Consider the following 17616-nt stretch of genomic DNA (forward strand, 5'->3'; position numbering starts at 1 on the left):
TTTTTTATACAATAGATAATTCTATATTAATTCTTTTCATATATGTACATATATCGTATTATATGAATGTGATTACAAGTATTTTCCAAGAAAATTCTAACCTCGTCCGAACATAATACTGACCGATGTATCTAGCATCAAGTGCCGATTACGATTCTAAAATTAAATCTCATCTGCATCTTTTTTCCTTAAGTGGAAGTTTTTTTTTAATTGCTTGGATAAATTGCACAAATTGTACTGAGCGATATTAGTGAGATTAATACATTCATAAATCAACAAGACAGATAGTGCAATATAAGTCAGATTAAATAGTTTATATATTTTATAAATGTATAATCAGAAGCTATAATATATATTATACGCGTGTCTTCGTACAACTCGTGTTTTATTTGATCAAAAACAGAAGTTTTTTAAGTAAAAGCGACGTCAGCTGTGCATAAGCACGCACTTTACTAATAATAATCATCGCAACGCATGCGTAAAAATTCCGACTGCGAGCTCTGCTTTCTAACCACTACTAACACCTTCAAGCATCTCTTAGCTGATCACAGCTGATCGCTGAATACTGTTAAAGAAAGAATTAAGGTGTGCTTAGATTTCTATTGCAAGATTTACAAATTTCCAGAAGACAAATATATTCTTTTGCAACAGATAGATAAGGAATCGTTCCAAATTGTTGTTTTAATAAATAAATTAATAGGTAAGTTTATTAATATAATACCGGTGTTTGCTTGTTGTACCATAAATATTGCATCACGTTATTTGAACAAATTTGACTTTCATTAATCGTCAATTAACTTAATCATTAATTCATTCGTTAAACGATATCAGCTTGAATTAATTTTTGTCTTGATTAATTTATTTGTTGTTTAATACATAAAAGGTTTAATATCGATTTAAAGTAAGGTTGCAAAAAAGTTAATTATTCATATTACAATTATGTAGCTCAAAGAAATGAATGTTTTAATTACCTTGTTCTCAAATCATTTTCTATATTAGTAATATTTAACTTGTGCACGATTTTTAATAAAATGTGTTCACAAATAATTAGGTTAGGAATGTAGAGGTACATACAATTTTAAGTTTTATAGAAAACGTTTCTGCTGATTAAATTAATTAAGTTAATTGATGCTTGATCAAAGTCACCGAAAACATTTATAGATTCTTCACAAATCGACATTTCTAATCGATATTTTGAAATTTATTATTAATATTTTTCCTCTTATAACATACATTTTTATTTTTCTAAAATGATATCCCATGGTGTCAAATAAATATAATACTTTAAAGTGGTGATAGATTTATTATTATCAGACTTTACATATAAATTAAATCCACTTACAATTGTTCAAGAAATATTGGTAAGTATTTATACATACCATACATATGTATATGTGTGCACAAATATTATTTTGCATTTAAAAGTTACAATTTTAAATCGTAATACCGACATATTATTTCAAATTATTTTCAGATACCTCATTGTCTTTCACAATTGTGAATTAGAAGTTTCTCCAAGATGTTAAGATTATTAAAATTGTCAAGAAATTCATTTTTGAGAAGGGCAACTTTACAACATGTCACCCATCGTACCTTTCAGTCATCTACAATTTCTACATCAAGTGCACTGCATTCGAAAAAAAAAGTCACACAAGATGAATTAACAAAATTTAAAAAGGGCGAGGTTCTTCATGGATTTATAGTGGATGAAGTTGCAAATATAGATGAACTATTTCTTACTGCAGTAAGGTTGACACATTTGAGTACAGGCGCGCAGTATCTGCATTTGGCCAGAGACGACACTAATAATGTGTTCTCCATTGGATTTCGTACAACCCCCATGGACTCCACAGGATTACCTCATATACTGGAACATACTACTTTATGTGGCAGCGAGCGATATCCCTGCAGAGATCCATTTTTTAAGATGTTAAGAAGATCCTTGGCGACCTTTATGAATGCTATGACTGGGCCGGATTATACTATATATCCGTTTTCAACACAGAATTTGAAAGATTATCGCAATTTACAATCGGTTTACTTGGATTCAGTTTTCAAGCCAAATCTGCGAGAGCTGGATTTTCGACAAGAAGGATGGAGATTAGAACACGTGGACGTTAATGACGTGAACTCTCCTATCATATTCAAGGGAGTGGTATTTAACGAAATGAAAGGTGTCTTCAACGACAATCAAGCTATTATGGCGGAACGTTTGTTAAATTCTATTCTACCGAGCCACACGTACTCTGTAATTTCCGGCGGTGATCCTCTGGTCATACCTAATTTACAATATGCCGATCTTCTTAATTTTCATAGAAAATACTATCATCCTTCGAATTCGCGCTTCTATTCCTATGGAAATTTCCCGTTGGAGGACCATCTGAAATTCATCAACGATCAGTACCTGTTCTTATCTGATAGGATAAATTCTTCCATGTCGGAAGTGCCAGCGGAGAAACGATGGAATGAAGGTAGAAAGGAACACATCGCGTGCAAACCCGATCCGCTCCTCGCGGATCCTAGCAGGCACAGCGCTATCGCTATTGCACATTTGTGCAATGATATAACCGACATACAGACGACTTTCGAGATGTACGTGTTATCACAACTGTTGCTCAGAGGTCCAAACTCGGCATTTTACAAGTCTCTAGTTGAATCGAATATAAGTACTGGCTTCGGACCATTCACAGGTTTCGATTCACAATGCAGAGACACAATGTTCGTCGTGAGTCTGCAAGGAGTAAACCCGGAAGACTTCGAGAAAATTGAAAAAATTTTTGACAACACCGTACAGAAAGTTATCGAAGAAGGCTTTGAGAAGAATCACATCGAAGCTGTTTTACATGGCATCGAGCTTCAGGTGAAGCATCAAACATCGAATTTTGGATTAAATATGCTTTTTAATCTGACGTCATTGTGGAATCATAACGGCGACTTGATACAGGCGTTACGAATCAACGATGCGATGAAAAAATTCACGTCGCGAATGAAAGAAGATCCAAAGTATTTGCAAAGTCTAATCGAGACCTATCTCAGAAATAATAATCATAAATTGATGTTAACAATGTCGCCCGATGAAAATTACGAGCGGAATAAAATACACGCCGAACAAGAGCTGCTGAAAACAAAGTTGGAGGAACTTTCCGCGGAGGAGAAGGAACAAATTTACAAAAATGGAAAGATTTTGCTTGCCGAGCAACAGAAAAAAGAGGACGTTGGAGTTTTGCCGACGTTAAAAATAGAAGACTTAAAGGCTGACGTAGAGAGATACAAAACCTCTGACTTGAAGATTTCCGGAGTGCCTCTTCAGCTGTCTGTACAACCAACGAACGGGATTTCTTATTATCGAGGAATACTCAACACGCAGGCGTTACCGACCGAATTAAAGCAACTAATACCGTTGTTTAACAATGTTGTTACAAAAATGGGCACGCAAAATTACGATTATCGGAGTTTCGATCAGATGATGCAACTAAAGACTGGCGGTTTGAGCTTTATGAATCACATCGCCGAGCAGAAAGACAGCGAATTGAAGTACGAGGAAGGAATTCTCATAGACTCGTACTGCTTGGATCGAAATTCAAGTGACATGTGGAAATTGTGGACCGAGCTATTTAACAACGTTAAACTGACTGATCTTCAGAGATTTGAGACACTTGTAAAGATGAATGCAGCTGATTTAATCAACGGTATCTCACATGCCGGTCATATATACGCAATGAGTAGCGCTGCTAGTTTAATCTCCCCTATAGCCAGGGCTAAGGAAAATCTCTCGGGATTGCAATACATCACGAGAATGAAAAAGGTGGCGCAGATACGCGACTTAACTCCTTTGATGCATAATATGCAAGAAATAGCTAATCACGTCTTGAACAAGAAACACTTGCGCTCGGCCATTAATTTGTCTGAGGAACATCAAAATGATATTTTTAATGGTATTCATGCATTCTACGATTCTCTAAAAGGTCACCCAGAAGATTCACATGTCATTACTAGTGATCAAAATATCGATATAAAAGAATCTAGTAATCATCACGTTCTGCCGTACACGGTAAACTATTGTTCTAAAGCTATTCTGACTGTTCCTTATACGAATCCGGATTATGCCGCATTACGCGTGTTGTCTAAATTAATTACTTCAGTGTACCTGCATCCGGAGATTCGAGAGAAAGGTGGAGCTTACGGCGGAGGTGCAAAACTAACGTCCGAAGGAATTTTATCCTTTTATTCTTATAGAGATCCGAATTCCACTCGTACCTTCGATTTGTTCGATGGGACGTATGATTTTCTAGTCAAATACTCGTTGCCTCAGAATGACATAGACGAAGCGAAACTAGGAGTCTTTCAACAAATCGACGCACCTATTCCTCCCAGTAATCGAGGCCTGACCAAATTTATAAACGGCATCACAGACGATGATCTTCAAAAGCAAAGGGAACAACTAAAAGCTGTGACTAAGGAACAGATCTTGCATGTGGCAGAAAAATATTTAAAACCCGATCAAATTGAAATCAAAGTAGGCCGTTCGCTTATTGGCCCTGCAAATACCGATATTTCAAGTAGATGCAAAGAAAATTGGCTGGTACTAAATCATGAAGAAGCAGATCGAGCACGAGCTTCTGATTAACTAGAATTCAAAGTACAATTTTAATTTTATTGCAATGCAATTTGCAATTGCAATCGTGCAATGAAGAGTTTAATATGAACTACATACGAGTCGATGATGTTTAGAATTTTTTGTGACATATAATTAAAATATTAGAAACTGAAAAAAATGTTATATCACAATAAAAGTGTAATATTAAATATAATTTATGCTATTTTTGTATATTAAATGTATTCCAGTTAAGGCATATAAATTAATATTTTATTTAATTTATTCCCTGTTTTTATTCTCACATATATGTAGTGCATAAATATTAAATTGAATATTTATTACAAGTAAGAATGTAATAAATTTCTTTTTTTTTTTAGTCTACTGATACGATGGATATCAATGCTGAAAAGAAATATTTTTTCGAGACACTACGTTTTTTCCACGAAACGCAATGGCTTCATAATATTCCTGTAATTGATATATTAACTAAAGCGTCTCTAGATGCCATTCCTAAAGAATGGATAAAACATTTAGAAATGTTAGAAAACGAGGAACTTAATAATTTGGTAGTGGAAAAAACAATAAAGGTTGGTTAAAAAGTCTCGATAATACTGTGTGTAATAGATTATTAAGTAAATTTATTATTTTAGTCTGACTGGCCTGATTCCTTAAAAACGTATGTTACAAAATGTAAAGAAGTTAATAGACTGCCACCGATATCTATATTATCTTCTGTAAAACTGCCGCAACATTTTAAAATAGGTCTAAGTCAAAAGAAACAACACGAAATAATGCATTTAGCTCATTTAGTCGACGTGCAATGCAAACGGCATGATATACAAACGATCATTGACTTGGGTGCAGGTTTGGTAAGAAAATAATAATGGAAAAAGATATTAATAATATGGGGTAGGATACCTGTACACATATATGTGTATACTCAAACTCGCACATTGCAATAAAATATCTTTTTTTTTTTTTTTAGGGTTATGTATGTCAGATGTTATATTATTTGCATAATTATCAAATTTTGGGATTGGAAAGAGATAAAGAAAACATTAACAGAGCTTTTACTAGACAAAAAAAATTGTTTCCCGAATCTCTGACTAAAGTTAAATACGTTCATTGTGATATAACATGCGATTCAGTTGACACGATAGAATCTATTCTCCAGCAAAAATTTCACGACGTTGCAAACGTGTGTCTAATTGGCTTACATGCTTGTGGGGATCTTAGTACAAGTGCATCGACGATCTTCTGCAAAATGAAATCTGCTAAACTCTTTATTTTAATTTCCTGTTGTTACCACAAACTTTTGATCTCCAAAAGTATACAGACACCGTTGCAAGAAAAGCAATATTTTCACAACTTTCCTACATCTAATTGCTTGCGAGAAACGATTGCGGCACATAATTTTGATATAGGACAATTCTTACGAATACCTTTTTTGCGATTAGCATGTCAAGAATCAGCGGACAAATGGCATGGAATGACCCAAGAAAAACATGACGATCATTCCTTTCATGTTCTCGCCAGAGCCGTTCTCCAATTATATTCCCAACAAAGTAAGTTACAGAAATATATAATACATATACACTTTATGGATAATTCTCTCTCTAATTCAGAGAATGTATTTTAGACAATTATGTTCTTAAGAAAAAAGTTCGAAAAGGCACGAGAAAGTCGCAATGCTCGAATTTTCAAACTTATGTTAAAGATTCATTATTAAGATACGATTTCGTACCAAATGCAGATGAAACAGGTAACATACTAATTAAATCTTATAAAATTAACAATTTATATAATTAAACTTTTACTTAAAGACAGAGTAGTCACTCGTGAGAAAATGGAAAAGGACTTAACACAAATATGGGAAGAACAGAGTAAAAGTTTCAAAGCTGTAGAAATTTACACTGGATTGCAAATGATGTTACAACTTCCAGCAGAATCGTTGATTTTACAAGATCGATTATGCTGGTTGCACGAACAAAACTTAGAAACTGTTATCGTACCCGTGATGGATAAATGTATTTCTCCTCGCTCGTATGCGATTGTATCTTACAAATGCTAAAAATTATTATAATTCGTTATAAATTAATAAATGTGAAATATAAATTGATCGATTTTTAAGAAAATTTGAGTCTAAATAATGTAATATATGTAAAATTGAGTACACATTTCAAACATTATTTAAATTATCTTGTTAATGAAAAATATTCTATATAATTACGTAAAATTATAAATTACATAATCAGATCATATAAAAATTAAAAATAAAAATTAAAACATAAGGGCATACTAATATGCGAGTTATCAGTCGTTTTATAATACATTTTAAGTGATAAATATCCTATTAAATTCTTATCTATAAGGATGGATTTGTGATGCTGCTTTAATATTCGTTTTTATTGCACTTGGTGCTTTATTCATTTGTCCCACTGTAATATAATAATTTAAATTATTATGAGCATGTAACTGCGAAAAAAAATGAACATCTTTAGAAGAATATTGTACTTACTTGGTGTATTACCTAATGGTCCTTGCCCTGTCGTTTGTTGCTGATTGCCAGGTCTGCCTACCATCATGTTATTACCTACTGGATTTACGCCGGATTGCACCATTTGTATTGAATCAGACTGAAAATAAAAGTAGCATATTATATATCTCGCAATATATTAATAATTTAATGACCATTGATGCAAAATTGATGTTATTTGTGCAATGAGTATTAACTTTTTTTTATTATTACAATTATTTTTGTCAATTATTGGAAGTCTATTAAAAATTGGGCTTTTTTTCATCTGTAACTTACTTTTAAACCTTTGCCCATTCCTACAGCAGCTAAAAGAGCATGGGTGTCTGCCGTACTGCTAGTCTGAGCTTGTGTTGCTCTGGTGCTAACCTCACCCTCCCAATCTTCACGCGCCTTATTCGCTATGTCCCATACATGACTAATTACTTTTGTATACTGTGCCAATTGTTTCTGAAACCCAACAGAAGCACAAGAAACTTAATAAGCAGCTAAATTAGTGCGTTCCACTCGCTAAATGGACCGTTCAGAAATTTCTGCATAGCAAATGTTTATATGAGACATCAAACATCTATGGCTATTTATATAACTACAAATAGGCTTGTATACTTAGTCCATAGCGAATGGAACTGACAAAGCTGAAGCTATCTGATTTAGTAGCTTACATTGTAGTCCTTGTTTAGTTAGCACATTAACAGAAAAATAAAACATTTTCAGTTAGCTTCAATACATTTACCTTATCAGATATTATATATATATATTTTTTTTTTTTTTAAAGAAATTAATCATAATTAAGTGCATATACATTATACATACATATACTATATACATATATATGTATGTGTATATTATATATACACACATTATACACTTAAAAAATTTCTAATTTAATTGTAATTATATATCCAATGTTTAAATATTTTCTATAGTAAAAGAATTTAATGATAAATAAGAATAATAAAAAAAAGAATATTTAAAAAATTGTCTTACATGTGATGTATCAATATTAACATTAGCAGCTTTTGCTTCCAGCTGCATCATCTTCTGTTCAGCTTGAGGTTCCAGCTTTGTTCTCAAATAATCTGGCACTAAATCATGAGCAAACGTAGGAATACGATTTTCAGTCAATCTCAGCAATTCTTCGTCTTTTTCTGGACTCAAACGTAATGGTAAAACTGTTAAATTCCTAAGATTTGGTGCTTTGTCATGCCCAAGAATTTTTGAAAGGCTGGTTAACTGTAAAAACAATATTAATGATAACTTTAAAATTTACGCAAATAAAAATATATAAGAAAATTAAAAACGACTGATTTGCAACTTTTTATCACATATGAAAATTTCCCATAATTTTTGTTGCAATTTAATTAAATTAATTAATTTACTTTCCCTTTCATCGTAAAATAAATAAATTGTTAATGATATATGGCACATACATATAATATAAACGGGTGTATATTAGCAGTTCCAGTACATGTTAATCAAATAATAAAACGAAATACTTACGTGGCCTGAAATGAGGGCAAAATTGTCAAGGAAATTCGGCCAATTCAAGGTTTCATATTCGTGCTCCACCTTGAAAATCATCGCAGCAATCGCGTTTTTCAGGTCGTTCACTCGCATTATTATGGCCTCCAAGGCCGAGTCTAGTTGTTTCTCTTCTCTCTGCATCGCGTAACTTTTATCACGAAACACGATAATGATAAATTAATATCACGCTACCATATAGTTCGTCGTTGAAGAACGCATCTCTACAACTATTCACTCCAACTCGATCACTCAGCTGCAGCCTGCAGCTCCTCTCGGCACTCGGTAGCTCGATCAGGATGTCCAATACATTGACTTGCGTTCTCTAGGGATTTGTAAATGCCAACAGAAATACGTAAAATAAATATCGAAAAAGTGTTTGCGTGAATAACTTGGGTTTATTTTCTTCTTTCTAATTAATTCTAACGGTAGAATGACATAAGCTTATTAAATTTTATGCGCGTGATGTACGAAAAACAAAGAGCCTGTCTTCACAAATCAGTTGTTTGCCAGCTGATTGCCACAAGCCACGTGATCACTTAGACTTACTTGCAAGAATTATTAATTCGTTTTAATTAATTTACTTATTTTTAATTGCGACTTATTTCCGCACGAGACGACGTTGATGCACAACGTAATGAAATCCTTTCGCGAAACCCTCGCAAGTGCCAGCAACATTCTGATTTTGACCGGTAGCGGAATCTCTGCCGAGTCCGGAGTACCGACTTTCCGAGGTGCCGGCGGATTCTGGCGTAAATACCAAGCCCCGAGTCTCGCGACGCCGGAGGCATTTGCAGCGAATCCTTCTCTGGTGTGGGAGTTCTACGAATATCGTAGGCAACTTGTGAGCAAAGTCGCACCAAACAAGGTAATTCAAGGAATTAATAAAAGTCGCGTAAAAAAATCTAATTTTTTTACGAGCATTTAAAAGCGGAGCAAAACAGTTTTTTAATTCTCACCGTTTCTTATTTCACAGGCACATAAGGCAGTGGCAGACTTTCAAAAGCGTAAATTAGAAGAAGGTAAAAGAGTGTCCATTGTCACACAAAATATAGATGGTTTGCATCAAAAAGCTGGAGCATCAAATGTGTTGGAACTGCACGGCTCACTTTACAGAACACGCTGCACAAAGTGCGGCGATGTTGTTACAAATGAGAAAATTCCCATTTGTGAAGCACTGGAAGGAAAAGGGTAAGCATGTCCTATAGTATAAATAATTATTATTATTTTATTAAATACAAGGATTATCCATGCATCTTGTTAATCTGATAATTATATGTCCAAGCAGATCTCCTGATCCAAGTATTATGTTCTCTGACATTCCAATAGAAGAATTGCCACGTTGTAGCATCAAAGATTGTGGAGCATTGTTACGACCTGATATTATATGGTTTGGAGAACAGTTGAACTCAAATGTACTGAAAAAAGCCTGTATGTAATCTTGTTTAATAAGCGTAACTATATATGTTCAACTTTTATAAAATTTATTTTTAATTATTCGAAAAAAAAGAAAATGAATAGATACCATTCGATTAGAATTCCCATGTAAATTAATAAAAAAAAAATATATATAGAATATATTGATTTTAATCGTGATATTTTTTTTAAATTACAGTTGAACTTGTGGAAACATGTGATGCTTGTTTAGTCATAGGAACTTCGGCAATTGTATATCCAGCCGCTATGTTTGCGCCGCAAATAGCGCAACGTAATGTACCAGTCGGAGAATTTAATATAGAAGAAACACCAGCTACAAGACAAGTGCAGTAAGTATGCAATGCTCCTTTGTTGCTAAGATAAAAAATTATTTATTGTCGTTATTATGCATAAAATTTTTATAATTCTAAGATAAAAAGATTTACAGATATCATAAAGTAAAAATATTATACTGACAAAATTAAATGCAACGCTTTTATCTTTTTTTTTTACACATGCATGCAAAGTAATATACATATATATCTCTGTAATTTGTTAAAAACATTATAGTTCACTTTTATCGTGCTTTCGCTTACGTCCTCTAGGATGACTCGTGTGTGACTACAACAAAAAATGTCATATTTATATATTTTCATAAAAAAGAATAAGTCAATAATTTTTATAGAATAATTTTTTAAAAGTATATTATTTTACAGGTATCACTTCAAAGGTCCCTCTTCTGTTACTGTGACACAAGCATTGGCGCCTTAAAAGGCTTGAAATAATAAATTAGCAATTAAACTTTTTTATAATATAAAAATAAGGATTACCTCACAATAGCATACTTCTGTATTTAGTCCAAGCCGATTTAAATAATCCAACCATAATTTTTGTTTAGTTGACAACGAATCATTTGGACCTTTTACTTCTACAATTTTGTACTAAAAAAAATGTATATATATATATATATGTATAGTATAATGTTATAATTTATTAAAATTTACATTCGATAGAATAAAAAATATTTTTTAAATATTTATTTTATATAAATTTTTTAAATTGTATATAGAATATAACTTACTTTGTTTGTTTGTGCATTCCACACAATTAAATCTGGAAAGCCAGCTGTCCATAGTGGGAAATTATAAATCAGTCGTTTACAGATTCCAATAACACCTTCTACTCCTAAGCAACGTGCTATTTGCTGAAAACAAACGTGATATATTTATAATTTATCTTTTATTATAAGTGCAATGTAAACTTTATTAATTACCTGGATACAGTCACTGTCATTAAATATATTATCCTGAGAAATAGATTGGTATTCACAATATAATTCAAATTTGTCCTTTAAATACTTGCTCAACTTTTCTGAATCAAACTTTTGAAGATTTTGAAGCTTCTTATCAATTTGCTCCTTTCTATTTTCGTAAAATTCTGACGAATATAGATCTAACGGTGCATTCTGATATAATGATACCCAAGCGCCAGGAATATTTATGTTGTAAAGCTCGTCCCAAAACATTACGGCAAACAGAGTGATTGGAAAAGCACCTTCGCAATGTACACCCTTAATATATCCCTTGCTTTTATAGCTATATAATGCCAAAGTTTCAACCGAGCCGTACATTTTTTCGTCCGCATCAGTACTGATACACCAACTACTTTTCCCTTGTGGTGTATTACTAAAAAAAAATTGTTTTTTTTTTTTTTTAATATTTGCGTATACATATATGTATTTATTTAAATAACTGATTCAACTTTTAGCTTACCCGCATATCGTTCCTTGTATTGTAATAGAATTTTCAGGTATAAGCTGTGTCCTGCTAATTACATGAGAATCTAACATATGTTTAACAAGGGCTTGTGAATTTTTACTAATACCAGTTTTTCTCTTAACAATTATTTCTGCTCTCTCTAATAGATCTAATCTATCAACTTCTGTTAGATTTTCGTATTTTATCGTCTTTGATATTAATGCGACACTAGCCTCAAGATTTTTCTGATGGTACATGTGTATCTTGATCAATTCAATATACCATTGGCCTTTTCTGTATTTCATATGACAATTTTGATTTATTAATATTTGCAGGTAATCTATCGCCAAAGGCAACGTTTCCTTGGTTTTTTTAAACACATTAATGCTTTTGCTTAAAACTTTGAGCCACATATAACCGGGCATAAAACGTCTAATGTGATAAGGCAAACTAGAATCTTGAAGACTACAAACAAATACAATATATTTAACAAATCTATGTCACAAAATAATCTTAAAAAATTAATTTAATTACATATTTCTCACCTTATGGACTCTATTTCTAAGATAAGTTGTAAACGTTGTGCAGCTAAAGTTCCAAGTCTCTGTGCATTTTCCCATTGCTTATTTTGGATTGCTCTTAAAATGTTATGTAACACATTTTTTGCCTCAATATAACTGTAAAAAAAAAAAATATATATATATATATATAATTTAAAATTAAAATAAGATTTAAGTCGGCGGTAATAATACAATAAATCATAAAACAATGATAAAATTACGCACTCTAATAGATGTTTCTTACTGGCAAAAATGGGACAGTCATTTATAGTTATTTTTGGAAACTTTATCTCGCCTTTCTCTATTCTTAAAAATGTTAGAAATGTATCCGACAATGTTTCATCAGGATCTTGATTAGGTATTAGCAATGTAATTATTCTATCAATCACTTCTTTCACTTTAATATTCAATATTACACAATCTCCCAGGCAGTTGTTGACTGATGTACGTAATTTATCTCTAGGAGATGCCGTTCCAGGAAACAACGGTTTTGTTTTGCATCCAAATTCTACTAATTTGCTTTTATTCTTCTCAATCTTAAAATCTCGACATAATTTGTGAACTTCAGGTGCTTGTAGCAAATTTATCAAAACTGCTGTATCTTCTTTGTCCTTATCAGCTTTAAAAATAGATCGTGATACAAGCTCGTCAAAAACTGGCTTCAAGTTATTGGATATTTCATTATATTCAATGTGATTTATTCGGTGCCACTTGTATTGTCTTTTCAGCATACGTATGAGTAATGCTTGTGCATGTCTTGAGAGAGTGAGGAATGAAAATATCATGTCCAGTTCTGTATTATCAAAATAGCCACAATTAATTGGATTGGAAAATACAGTAACAATGGCTTTAAATAAATGTAACGAATACATATCTTCAGGTATTACTACATCGTCAAATTCATATTTCGTGGTAATTGTAGTGTCTATGCACTTCGGCTGATAGTTAAATTTCCCAATCGAATAAACTTTCTCAAGATCAATGTCATTATTGGCTATAGCTCCTTCCTTGGCCAAATTTAGATAATTTATTGCCTTAGATGTCAAATCCTCAATTGTGTTTTTGATCAATTTTCGTCTTACTCTCTTTGTGCTTGGTGATCTATTTAATGCAGCTTTTATTGGAGATGATGTTTTTGGCGTAAACTGTCCATCACTGGACAATGGAGTGGGCTGTGCACTTCTAATGGGAGATGCATATTTAATAATTGGCGACGTTACTATTCTATTTTCTACAATTTTAGTTGGGCTGTTATGTGTATTAGTTTCAATTGAGGGTAACTTGTCATCAAGTGTTATAACATCAATTTCTTTTTTATTTGTTTTACACAAATTTGGACTTTTGTGTAAAAAATCTCTTCTCGTCTTCTTTACTGGGGTTCTCTGTGCAATAGAAAAAAAAATTATAATATTATTAAAACAGATATCAAGTGTCTTTATATTCTTTGAAGAATAATAATTACAACTTATTACCATAATAATTGGTGACTTTTTTTTTTTATTTTTAATACGTTCCGATTTGTTGGAACCACCAACAACATTATAAAACTGGTCCATCGTTGTCTGTCTCATTGTATTAAAATAAATTTTCATGCCAAATAAACTCTACAACATGCCGCAAGCTTGGAAACAATATACTGTGCTCCACTGAAAATGCATTTCTGAAACAAACAACCATAAGACACCTGGCACAAAGAAACAAAAAGAGGGTTATTTTGCGTCAATTATTTGCACTCAATCCTTGTTTTATTTCGTTTTTACATTATCCTATCGTTAAGTAGTACTTAATTTAAACCATAGCAGATCGACCAAAGAGAAAATTACTGTATTTACACGAGTCGATACAAATAACCAGCGGATATAAGTGTTTGTCTAAAGCTAGATAGATTCAGAATCGTAAGTTGTGCTGCGACAAAAAAAAAAAAAAAAATATTAACGGCGCTATGTTTTTTCGTTTTGCAGCTTTTTCCGTGTGTTTAAAGCTATTAAAGAAAGACGTCGGGATGTGCGAAGTCTAGCGAAACGGTGAGTCGATCCTCTCGCCTTACCTTAAATATAAAGATCCAAAAGTCGCTCACGTCCGAGAAAAGACTAAAGGGATACAATCCACGAGACGTGTCTTCACGTTAGAAACTACCGTTTAAAGTCAACTCGACGAGCAAACGTTCTCATGCCGTCATATCACGCCGCCGCACAATGACATGATTCAGATAAAATGGTTAAGTTATGTCTTCTGCGCAGTCGCGCTGCGGCCCGTGTCCACAGAGCGCGCCAAAACTGTAACCTACACGACAGTGATCCTGTGGAAAAACCACTTTAATTAACGTTGCAAAGATAATATAACGATAATTCGGCTGACATACAAAAAAGAACTATACATCGTTTATAGATAGATAACGTGTGATAAGGTTGAGATGCCAATTTATAAAAGTTTAACGAATGAGATATGAATCATCGAGTAAGTTCATTGTTAATTCGATGGGATAGTTAACGTTGCTTGTAATAATGTTCATACTTTTTCAGACATGAGTTTGTAATAAAAATAAAACGTCAATTTAATGTAAGTCCACACAAATCGAGAAATCCTATTATACTTTTTGTTTGCTAATCAGAAAGGACATCGTCACATCAAAACTAAAAAAATGGGAAAAAATTAATAAAAAAAAAAAAAAGAAAACATTACAAAGCATCAATTCTGCAGAACTAGGTAAGCTTAAAAAAAATATAAAAGAAAGATTGATAGCGTAATTGGAATTTATTTTGGCAGGTCAACTTTGTTCAGATTTTATCGTCTGTCATGCGTCGGAGCGCATTTTCTTACGGCTTGTGAAACAACGTTTTGTCGATCATTCTTCATCTCGTTTCAAAAGCGCACGGGGAAAGAAAACTCGCCTATTAAAAATAATGTCTCATGACGAACGTAAAAATAATACGACTGAGTTTTATGTTAAATTGCATTTGGCTCGCCGAGTTACTCAGAGGTACTGTATACGAGTTGTGATTTAACATGCCGCATTCTTTCTTTGTTATTTATATATATATATGTATATGTACGTGGTGATTGCATGTACAGAGCTTACGAGATGCGTTATATGTGTATACGTACATATGTATACGAATATGTACAAATTGTCCAGTCGATTTCTTTCTTCTCTCTCTTGCCTTCTCTAAAATTACATACTAGTTAGAATGTATTTAATAGCCAAAAAATGCAACCCGTAAATTGACTTATAATATATACGTATGTATATATGTACACACACACACGCACTCATTGTCAGTTATATCCGCTACCTCGCGCGCACCATTTAATCGCACGATAACGAATAATTAATACTTAGGTCTCTATAGACAAGTTGCGGAGAAATGTCGACTCGTCCGCCAGACAACACCTCACCATTCTTTCGCCCGGCGATATTAAAGATTCAGGATATCTATCGCACTTGGATGAACTGTAATATTTTATAAGAATTTTAATGAAAAATTTGACGAAGAAAACAGCGAAAAGCTTAGACAACAGAATCATGGGAAAATTAAATATTCATCGAGAACAATAGTATAATAATTTGATGTGTCTCGCGCAATGTGGAGAGGTGTTATCAAATGACGGATTTGAACTAGACGACGTCGTATCAGATGAACAAGTTGAAGGGTCGTCCGGAGCGAACGTTCTACGAAATATTCTGTAAATCTAGCGTCGTAGGATATAATCAATACGTGCAGTCGTCAGTTCCAATCTATACGCTTCTCAATCGCGTAAAACGTGACTTTATATATTGCAAATGATGGCGAGTACATACTGAGATTGTTTTATATACAAGCTTTTGTCTTACGTTTTTTTCCTACGATGCTAAACTCGTAGAATATGTCATATACATACGCGATAAAACTCCCTGCGTTTCTTTATAGTCCTCGCGAATCCTCCAACTGTACAATTGTTCTCGTCAAGAAAAAGATTATCCGTGCCGAAAATTACGGAGCTTTGGCTGGAGATCATCTTTTTTTTTCGCCTTCATCTGTTTCATTTTTTTTTTTAATTATTTTTTTGTTTTTAATCGGACCTTTCTGGTCGCACAGCGACGCGAAAGCTTTACACCGCATTCACAGAATAAAATACACATATATAAGTAGACACACATCGTGTCTCGCGTCAATATTGTATCGTAATTTTTGTTTAACACGCATGCAGAAAAAGTGTTGCGGAGCTTTCTTGTTCACATACCTATTGATCGGTTTTAAGCTCATTCCTCTCCTTCCGATAATCTCGTGTCTTACGCGCAATCAGACAAGCCTAGCTTTTTACCTCGCCTCATATCGATCATCGTCGATTCGGAATATTTGCATTTGTTCAATCTTAACTTCTATTTACACGATACACTATTGTTTCACGCGAATGCAACGAATTAGGTAAACACGAAGTTTCACCAAACGAGATACGACCGATCTCTTTGTTTCGCCTTCTCTTCTTCTCTCTTCCTTTTTGGTAAATGATTTCCTCGAAGCGTCTTTCGACAATAGCGTCTGATAGCGAAGCGAAGGTTTTCTCATGCGTTTTACGATACGCAAAACGGAACGTTCATCGGTCTTAGCCGCAGTGGAATTTCGTGTTTGCCAAATCAGAGAAATGTAAAGCGAACTCAGTCTTTGGTTGGAGCGATCTTCCAATATCAATCCTCGACGTTTCATTTAACTTTAATGGCCCTATCGGATTACTCTTTTAACATTAATAAATTTTATATAAAAATTCATATACATCCGCGCGCTATACCTCTTTCTTAAAGCGTTTCAACTAAAATAAACGGATTACTATTTATTATAAATACATTTTTCGAACTTTTATTTCTTCTTCTTTTCGCACAAGTCGCTCGTTCTTCTCAAAGTCATTTGGCGGTAAAACTATCGCTTCTTCCATTTTTTAAGATATCTCTAGAAATCTCAACAGCAGTCTACGTATACGCTGTACATACGTCTGCGTTTTTTTATTTACGAATGTGTGGCATGTGTACGTTAATATGTCTTACGGCAAGCAGATAACGTTTTAAAAGCTAAAGATTACGAATGTACAGGGGCAAATAAGACAGAGAACGGAAAGAGAATTTCAATTTTGCGCGCAACAGTGAATCTGAGAAAAACGAGACAAACGATGAAGTATCTAAAGAGTATGTATGTATGTACAAATACATGTTAGCAAAACAAATCTTAAAAAAAAAAAAAATATATACATATATTTTTT

The 17616-nt window shown here is 33.2% G+C and overlaps 5 protein-coding genes across 7 annotated transcripts; 3 read left to right on the top strand and 2 right to left on the bottom strand.

Annotated features, from left to right (window-relative positions):
* The first annotated feature begins 80 nt into the window (after window positions 1-80).
* On the top strand, window positions 81-4879 carry LOC139112435 (presequence protease, mitochondrial). 2 transcript variants are annotated; one of them, XM_070673449.1, is made up of 3 exons: window positions 81-700; window positions 1291-1361; window positions 1475-4879. In XM_070673449.1, the coding sequence occupies exon 3, from the start codon at window positions 1520-1522 to the stop codon at window positions 4625-4627; it is 3108 nt and encodes a 1035-aa protein (XP_070529550.1). In that variant the 5' UTR covers window positions 81-700; window positions 1291-1361; window positions 1475-1519; the 3' UTR covers window positions 4628-4879. The 2 variants fall into 2 exon arrangements, with proteins under 2 accessions (XP_070529550.1, XP_070529549.1); XM_070673448.1 differs by lacking the exon at window positions 1291-1361.
* Window positions 4880-5205: 326 nt separating this feature from the next.
* On the top strand, window positions 5206-7103 carry LOC139112441 (probable methyltransferase-like protein 25). The gene is made up of 4 exons (XM_070673458.1): window positions 5206-5466; window positions 5583-6162; window positions 6237-6359; window positions 6421-7103. The coding sequence occupies exons 1-4, from the start codon at window positions 5389-5391 to the stop codon at window positions 6666-6668; spliced, it is 1029 nt and encodes a 342-aa protein (XP_070529559.1). The 5' UTR covers window positions 5206-5388; the 3' UTR covers window positions 6669-7103.
* Med8 (mediator complex subunit 8) lies at window positions 6598-8930 on the bottom strand. Its single transcript, XM_070673464.1, has 5 exons — window positions 8631-8930; window positions 8118-8363; window positions 7410-7580; window positions 7116-7233; window positions 6598-7035 (listed from the first exon to the last, which is right to left on the bottom strand). The coding sequence occupies exons 1-5, from the start codon at window positions 8793-8795 to the stop codon at window positions 6959-6961; spliced, it is 777 nt and encodes a 258-aa protein (XP_070529565.1). The 5' UTR covers window positions 8796-8930; the 3' UTR covers window positions 6598-6958.
* An 86-nt stretch (window positions 8931-9016) lies between these two features.
* LOC139112444 (NAD-dependent protein deacylase sirtuin-5, mitochondrial) lies at window positions 9017-10923 on the top strand. The gene is made up of 5 exons (XM_070673460.1): window positions 9017-9519; window positions 9628-9842; window positions 9940-10082; window positions 10267-10417; window positions 10784-10923. The coding sequence occupies exons 1-5, from the start codon at window positions 9277-9279 to the stop codon at window positions 10836-10838; spliced, it is 807 nt and encodes a 268-aa protein (XP_070529561.1). The 5' UTR covers window positions 9017-9276; the 3' UTR covers window positions 10839-10923.
* Window positions 10312-17586, bottom strand: LOC139112438 (fanconi-associated nuclease 1). 2 transcript variants are annotated; one of them, XM_070673454.1, is made up of 10 exons: window positions 14432-17586; window positions 13857-14044; window positions 12610-13766; window positions 12370-12501; window positions 11840-12289; window positions 11341-11752; window positions 11149-11271; window positions 10898-11008; window positions 10664-10688; window positions 10312-10442 (listed from the first exon to the last, which is right to left on the bottom strand). In XM_070673454.1, the coding sequence occupies exons 2-10, from the start codon at window positions 13974-13976 to the stop codon at window positions 10402-10404; spliced, it is 2571 nt and encodes an 856-aa protein (XP_070529555.1). In that variant the 5' UTR covers window positions 13977-14044; window positions 14432-17586; the 3' UTR covers window positions 10312-10401. The 2 variants fall into 2 exon arrangements, with proteins under 2 accessions (XP_070529555.1, XP_070529556.1); XM_070673455.1 differs by lacking the exon at window positions 10312-10442 and having other exon boundaries at window positions 10457-10688; window positions 14432-17584.
* Between the last annotated feature and the right edge of the window lie 30 nt (window positions 17587-17616).

The sequence above is a fragment of the Cardiocondyla obscurior genome, linkage group LG28, assembly GCF_019399895.1.
Source record: "Cardiocondyla obscurior isolate alpha-2009 linkage group LG28, Cobs3.1, whole genome shotgun sequence".
Taxonomy (NCBI): Eukaryota; Metazoa; Arthropoda; class Insecta; order Hymenoptera; family Formicidae; genus Cardiocondyla; species Cardiocondyla obscurior.